The 8426-nt window shown below is 40.1% G+C and overlaps 1 protein-coding gene across 1 annotated transcript; it reads left to right on the forward strand.

Annotated features, from left to right (window-relative positions):
* The first annotated feature begins 733 nt into the window (after positions 1-733).
* On the forward strand, positions 734-4118 carry LOC125728840 (calponin-3-like). Its single transcript, XM_049005521.1, has 6 exons — positions 734-1318; positions 1730-1796; positions 1975-2112; positions 2288-2404; positions 2537-2683; positions 3088-4118. Exons 1-6 carry the CDS (start codon positions 1215-1217, stop codon positions 3424-3426), a joined length of 912 nt encoding a protein of 303 aa, XP_048861478.1. The 5' UTR covers positions 734-1214; the 3' UTR covers positions 3427-4118.
* Positions 4119-8426: the final 4308 nt, after the last annotated feature.

Here is an 8426-nt window from a genome sequence, read left to right on the forward strand (position 1 = left end):
AGTCGCAATGGGGTCAGTAGTTCAAACGGTGCTGCAGTACGGAAGTCTGGCCGCAGCTGTTGCTGTGAATTCAGTTCCATTACTTGCGTAAATCGCATTATGTTGCCGTCTATGTCTTTCATGCGATGCCCACTGGCTGATATCCAGAAAGAACCAAGCCTGCAATTGCGAATGTCCTTAGCTGTTCTTTCAAACAAATCCCCAGTGAAGTGGAACATGTCGGTGCAATTTCCCATGTGTCCTGATGCCGTTGGCCTCGCTCCCGGAGACAAACGTACAGCGTAATTTAAAGGCGCTCACCTCTCTAGCAGCACACGCACAATGACTAACTTCTGACACAGCCAATAGGATTGACATACTCAGTGGAGAAGTGTAATCACTGGTGGTGAAGATGCTTCTAGAGACTCTCGTAGCTCTGTTTTGCAGAATGCGCTTAACCCCAACCCCCATGCAGGTAGAACACTGCCGTGATGAATTGGGTATCCTCTTAAACAGATGTTGCTTTGTGGGACCTAATTGTAGCCGACCCAGAAGGCAGGAAACACGACCATGACTCCATGACATGGATCACCCCTAATTCACCACGCATGACACACAGGCAGAACCTCCTCACTCCAGCCACAAACAAGCCGAACAGCAAAGTTCTCAAACTCGTTTCGGGTCACTTGTTAATATTGGTATAACTTCTACCCACTGTCAACAAGTCTTCCCATTGACCAGATGAAGTGGAAGTTTCCAGTTTGCAAAGCACCTCTGATTTGAGATGTCAGGGCTTGTTTTTAATCGTGTACATAACACTGTCTGAGTACAGGCTCGGATTAAGCGGCCTTGCTCTGTTGTAGTGACGAAACTGGGCTTGGTATATTCGGTTGCTGTGGTGGATTTGGGAGATTGAGCCGCTATTCAAAGGGGAGGGGTACATAAAGCCCTGAAATGTTTCTTCCCACAGTATCCAGCTCCTGGTTCTTTGCTTTGTCTGAAGTTGTTGCGGAGCTCGTGATCCAGTACTGTTTATACCTGTACTTGGGAATTCACTGGAAGCTCAGGCCGGCTGCACTGCCCATGTTTGTTAGGTGCCATTTGCCTGACTTGTATATCACTTTGGGCAAAAGCGTTTGCTAAATAAATGTAACGCATGAAGGTGCATTGTCCCCCCCCCATATACCAGCGTAACCACTGGCCTGTAACCTTCTCAGATCGCCCAGAAGTATGACATGCAGAAAGAGGAGGAACTGCGCTTCTGGATCGAGGAGGTGACAGGCATGCCTATTGGGGACAGCTTCCAGAAAGGTCTGAAGGACGGAGTCATCCTGTGCGAGTGAGTCCACCCTCATGGTCCGTCACTGCAGTGCTGGGGGGAGGGGCGCATGCAGTGACTGATACCACATGCACTCGACCTTGCGGACTATCGATTCCCCCTTCACCATCGCCGGCGTAGTTGCACCGGCTAACGGTTTCACAATTGATCATATGCAGTCAGGGTTAGTGTCATGGAGGGGGGCCATTTGTGGGCCAGTCGACAGCTTTTACCATCACCACACACACACACACACACACACACACACATTCCCCCCATATGCCCCCCCCTGAAAATCTGGAATCCCACCCACCAGATTTATTCAGTGTGACACTGCACCATTCTCAGAAAGCAAATGTAACATTAATATTGTGGAATAGCTAATGGATGTACAAGCTGAATAAAACTCACATTCCACTCCTTTATTTTAAGATTAATCAACAAACTAGAGCCTGGTTCAGTGAAGAAAATCAATCAATCACAACTGAACTGGCATAAGGTAATGTTTATTTTCATTTTCGCTTTATTTATTTGTCCTTAAGCGTAGGGGTTACCTACACTACAGTTTTGCTGTTGTAATAACACCACCTAAGTATAAGGTCCCATGGCTCAGTTAACTCGTGCATTTCCTGTGGTGCTTTTCTGTATTGTGAATATTATTTGCTTTTTCCCTGCAGTTAGAGAACCTAGGGAACTTTATCAAGGCCACTCTGGACTATGGCCTGAAACCGAATGACATCTTTGAAGCCAATGACCTTTTTGAGAACGGGAACATGACTCAGGTTCAGACTACATTGCTTGCCCTGGCCAGTATGGTATGTCACAACCATTACGATAATTTCTTGTCACATGGGTGCAAATGCACATAAAATATGTACACATTCCCACTGTTACAACAATCCATTGTTTTTCAAGGTGAATGCGTACTTGCGTACCAGTTATGTCAATCCCTGACAATAAGTAACAATTTTTTTTTATTTTGTTTTACAGGCAAAGACCAAAGGTATGGACACAAAGATTGACATAGGTGTGAAGTATGCAGATAAGCAAGTGCGGAATTTTGATGACGACAAGTTGAAGGCGGGTCAGTGTGTGATTGGACTGCAGGTATGATTTGTGGGTGGGACCACCAATCAAAATTGTCCTGAGCAGTATTGGCAAAACCTGGTTCATTCCATAGTAATGCTTTCCGTATGTAGCCATTTAGCGTTTATGGGAAGGTAATCCTTTTTTTCCCAGATGGGGACCAACAAATGTGCCAGCCAAGCTGGTATGACTGCTTATGGGACAAGACGACATCTTTATGACCCAAAGGCTCAGGCAGAAAAGCCATTTGACCAGACAACCATCAGCCTTCAGATGGGTACAAACAAAGGGGCCAGTCAGGTAACTGTAATTGAACAGTGCTGTCTGCTATCTTTACTGGCACATTACCCCAACAAATTTGTTTTGTTTTGTTCATTCATTCATTCCCTCCCTCTTAATATTTCTTTTAGTAATATTCTTTAATATTGTATAAGGTTTCTCCAGGTTCTGTTCATGCACTTCACACCTTTTTGTTTGTGGTATGTTACTTTTTTGTGTCTTGTCCTGCACCTTGTCTTTTGCCCTGAGTGTATGTTTGTCTGTGCTTCTCATCCTCGCTGCTGTACACCGCAGAATCTCCCTCTGGGATCAATAACATTTATTCTGAATCCAATGGAACAGTGGAGTCCTGAAGAACGTATTCTCTTATATTGTGAGACTCCTCAGGTGAGCATCTTGATAAAAGATTTGATTTCTCACCGCAGGCTGGCATGGCAGCCCCAGGGACCAGAAGGGACATCTTTGACCAGAAGGTGGCGCAGCAACCATTAGACTCCTCCACCATCTCACTGCAAATGGGCACCAACAAGGTGGCCTCCCAGAAGGGCATGAGCGTGTACGGTCTGGGCCGGCAGATATATGACCCCAAGTACTGCGCCACACCGCAGGACCCTGTCATCCACACTAACGGCAGCCAGGGCACCGGCACAAACGGCTCCGAGATCAGCGACAGCGACTATCAAGCCGAGTATCATGACGAGTACCAAGGCAGTTACCACAATGAGTACAGCGGCCACTACAACGACCAAAGCGTTGACTATTAAGCTGAGCAATCCTATTAGCTAGAGCAGTATTAAGAAGTATATTTTATCAACGGGGCGAGTATTTTTTTATTTTGTTTTGTTTTTTTTGCTTTTCTTGCTAGTCCTTTCTTGTTTTATTCATAGTATAAAATATTGCCTTAAACCAACACTTTCCTCCAGGAATAGCAATACTTTTAACTGTAGAATTGTATACAAAGGAGTGGTGTTGTGTTACCTGTTTAAACATTCCTTTTTTTACCCTTTTATGAGTTTTATTTTCAACTATGTCACTTTTTCAGCTTTTATCTCCTGGAATTTCCTCAAATGAAATGTGCGTCTTAAGGTTGAATCATTCTGTGTCCTTAACCGTGTCTGAGGTTTCTTTTAAAAAAAAAAAAAAAAACTAGATTACTTTGTCCATAGAGGTAAGAATTTATTGATAAGTGACCTTGATGGATTAGTGAAGGCGAGTAATGGAAACCTTTGTCTTTTTAAATTTGACATTAAATCACTGGAACACTTTCCCCCTCCTAGAAAATGTTAAAGCAAATAGACAAAATAAGCAGAATTAGGTGTTTCTTTGTGCCATAATACCCCTGTACACTTAACCCCTCCTTTCCCCTTCCTTATGTATTTATTATCATGCATCTCCAGCATAAATTTTTTGTTGTACGTTTCTTTTCTGGAATAAATTCAATGATATGAGAAATTAATTCACTAATTGCAAAGGCTCTTTGTGTTTGCCACTGGACATATACTCTCACATTTTCGAGAGATGCATATCTGACTTCCTCTATAAAATCTACTGCTTTAATTGGATAATGTCAGGCTTGCAGTATGTTCTACCTTGTGATTAAGATCAGTAACTGGCAATTCCCTTCTGACTGTAAGTTGATAGTTATTTTTTTTTTAAATCAAAATGGCATTGGAAGTCATCTTACTGCATAACTGAGTTAATTTCCTGAAGCATAATCCTTTTTGTAAGTGTAGGTTCTTTTGAATCGAATTTTCATCATGCATTCAAGCCGGGTGAATGAGATATTACCCATAAATCATCTCACTGAAGCCGGCTTTTGAGATGTTTTGGAAGAAATCCCAGAGAAGTGTCCTAAGGTTTCTGGAAGTAATAACCAAGCAGAATGAGCCAGCAAACCAGTATTTAGTGTGTTATATTTAAAAACAAATAAAATCGCACATTGTGCTCTAGCCAACTGCGAGTGGACAAAGGAGATGGAAAATGAGGGTTTTATGATGAGAACATCCTGCCAGAACGTCACGCTAAGAAAGTCACCCTGGTCAATTGGAGGTCTGAGAGATTGCAGCCCATTTCATAGGCTTCTCTCCAGAGAGTCCTGCTAATTATCTCTGCAGAGGTGAGGCCAGTTTTCCACGGCTTTTGCATATGAAATGCTTTCTTTTTTCCTTGTGACCCATTTGGAAATTTCTGATGTTTTTCTGAGGGGGCGTCAGTGCTGAATTAATTCCCCTTCAGTCATCACTGCACCCTACATTAGTTTATATCTTGAATTAATACTTGAAAAATTGTTTATCCATCAATGACTTATAAATGTTTCTTATTTTAATCCACTTTTAATTTTATTAGTCCCAAGTGTTCTCTGAAACTGTTAGCAAGGCTGCCGTTCTCAATTATTGAATGATGTTTCTGAGAATTTGATACATGCTATTTACCCCACATAGGTTTACTCTTAAAATTGATTTTGAACTATTCATGAGCAGTCTCATTTTTTGTGAAAGATATACGTCTTTGGGAACATTATTTTGGTATGGGTTGAAAATGTTTATATTGCCAAGTATGAAAGTATTGAGTATAGACAGTCAATCAGGGGTGGAAATTTCAGGTTCAGAAAGTAAATATCCAGACCAACATTTTGTTCCAACCAAACAGTTGAGTTCTCCGTCACTGTATCTCTGCAAAACTGAACACGGTCACTTACACAAACATGTCTTAAGACCAGTTTGGACCCTCACTCTCCCCCTAAGGTGACTTGCCATTGCATACAAAAGCCAGCATAACAGCAGTTATTGTCACTGAGATTTCAATGACACATGCAGTGTGGATGAACTCATCTCTAACATTTCTGATGGGAGCTGTTTCACAATTTTATTACTCCCAGTTTTTGCAAGATAAGTCATGTTTGCTTAGTACTGTTGAAAGTTGTTGGAAGTAGTAAAGTTGTGTTCCAATTATGATGTATAAACATTTAGTAATTGTTCCCCTTAAATTCTGAACAAGCAAACACATACATGTTGTATGTATGAATGAAAACAAATGTTTTAATACCCGGAGGACAATATGCCTGCTGTGAACAAAAATGTTTCTGAACACAATGGCAGTTCCTGTTGGATTATTGCAAGTACTTTTGGCTTTTCAGACGTATGAAGACGAGGAGAATAAAAGGGAGGGGGGGGTTGACAAATGCGGCATTTCTGGCAGCAGGTCCTCACCCGGCGACTTCAGGTTTAATAAGAGACCGTGACTGAAATCCTCCCTCATTGGTGAAACTAAAGAGTAGGTCCTTCGGCATCTCATGAATCAAATGCAGCTTCCAAAAACAACACAGACTTTCTGCAGGAATCTGCGAAAACAGACACAAAAATCAGAAGTTCCATCTGGTCGTCATCAGGAGAGACTTATTTTACAAAGCAGATATCCAGCACCACATCAAAATGAATTTTTAGGGTTGTATTTTGCTAATATAACAGAATAATATTTTTTTTAATATCAATTAGCTTCAAGTGACACACTAAGCGCTGAAGTAAGATTAAATCAGGGCTTAATTTAAGAATATGACTTGTAACCCAGAGATGCTCTGTAAAATATCCCACACCAGAACTGGATAAGGCTTTGAGCTCATTGGTGAGCTGCTGGGATGAAAATCCGGGATGAAAGCGGAAAACTCGCAATTGTGACTTGTGTTCAGTTTGAAGAGCAGAATTAAAGCTCTACAGTTTATTATATGTAGGCCTGCGTTTAAAAATAAGCAAAAAAATGCTTAAACATTATGAATGACACTGTGATCTTACTCAGGATAAGCAGTTAAATGACTGAGCCCTAGTTAAATATAACAGGTAAACATAACAGATCAGAACACGTATATAAGACAACTAAAGGACCAATTATACCGCTGCATGCATTGTGCTTATTGGTGATTCCACCAAATCAGTTCCATTAGCATGTTATAGATCTTCAGAACTAAATTTCATTTTCCACCTTTTTCCAATACTGAATCTAATACCATACATATCTACCTATTGAAAATGTGTATTGGTCAATCTCAGGTAACTTTATTTCATTTTTTTCAAGGGTTTTAATTAGAAGGTGGCTGCATTTTTCTCAATCCTGTTACCATAACCTCATGCAACAGTAAATATCATTTCAAAATCATATCAGCTAGTTTTTTTTTGTTCCCCTCAATAAAGTATTTTAAAAAAAGATTGGTTACATGTTTAAAATAATATATATTTGTGGTTACAAAAAAATCACAATATATGTGTGCATGTTGTACTTTTCTCTTTATATGAGTAACATGTTATGGAACTTGTTATTGGATTTCCTGTGGTCTTCAGGTGACCGAGGTGATGAAAGTCCACAAGTGGCATGTTCACCTGGAAATGTGCCAAATTGTTTAGGAGCAAAAATGTATGAGGGTAACAGAGTGAAAACCTAGAGACATGTTTAAAATGTGTATTTTAACATATTATCGATTTACTTGAAAATTTGATTTGTTTAAGAAAATGTATTCAAAGTACAAAAGAGAAATACTGACACACAACATTACAAAAAATAAGATTTCTGAGGGTATTTAATCATTATATTTCATGGTGAAGTTTAGTATTAGTGAACAGGGACAGGAGACAAACAATTTTTTTAGTGTTCCAGGTAGTTTGTATTAATGTTTTCCATTATACACCTTAGATTTGTAAAGAGGACATAGTGGAGGTACTTTGCTTGGCAATAATATGTATTATAAACTACCTTTCATGCATATTTAGATGTAATGCCCTGGGGACGGAAATGGCACCTGTCCCACGGAATAGCCAATCGGCATTTTATCTGCGTTTGTGTTCTGCCCTCTGCTGGCCATAAGTGTTACTATTTTGTCTTTAGACATTTCCATTCATCCCATACATCCGTTATTATAATACTTCATTCGTAAACCTGTATTTAGTCATTACATGCAACAAGCAAGCATTAAAAACATATAAAGACATATATTTTTAAAATTGTAGAATATAGTATGCTTTTCTTTCAACCAAAATGAAATGTAATTTGAGTCCTTAATTCTTTGTTGGGGGTGGGCATGATCAAGGAATGGATCAAGGGACTTCCTAGCAATTGACCAGATACAGCAGCTATAATATTGTTTGCACATTCAGCTTTTTTTCCTAAAAAACAAAAGAGATCAAAAGAATGTCTGTGTGTGTTTCTCATACATTTACAACATTAATCTCTTAAAAAAAGAAGATTCAAGCCCCAGGTGGCAGGGATACCTCCCTCATAATCACACACTCAGCCCACTGAGCAATGCGGCAGCCCAGTTGAGGAGAGTACACACTAAGACGAGGAACTAACAAACCTGGGAAATAGCAGGAGTGGGGATGACCAGTGACACCCACTAGCCAAATGGGGAAATGACACATAGAGCAGGGCAGGACAGGAACCAGTCCTGACATTATTTCCCCGTCTGGTCATCATAACGTACTTTTTCTTTCGTCGTCATCACTGTGCAACTTTTGATGATGTTCTTCAAAGTCAGATTTGGACAGTATTTCATTTTCCTCAGACATTTCCGATTCCCTCCCTGTTGACTTTCTCCTTCATTAGTGTAATGAATTAATCCTTCCTGCAGAGATGCTCAAGGATAGCAAAGGGATGCTCCTTTAAAAGTGGCATGTAAACCATATTAAATTACTAATGTATATTATTACTAACACAATACAAGACATTGCAGAAGTAGTATTCTTACAAGATGACCCCAGGCATGATTACTTTTTAATTT

This window comes from Brienomyrus brachyistius, unplaced genomic scaffold, assembly GCF_023856365.1.
Source record: "Brienomyrus brachyistius isolate T26 unplaced genomic scaffold, BBRACH_0.4 scaffold365, whole genome shotgun sequence".
Lineage (NCBI taxonomy): Eukaryota > Metazoa > Chordata > Actinopteri > Osteoglossiformes > Mormyridae > Brienomyrus > Brienomyrus brachyistius.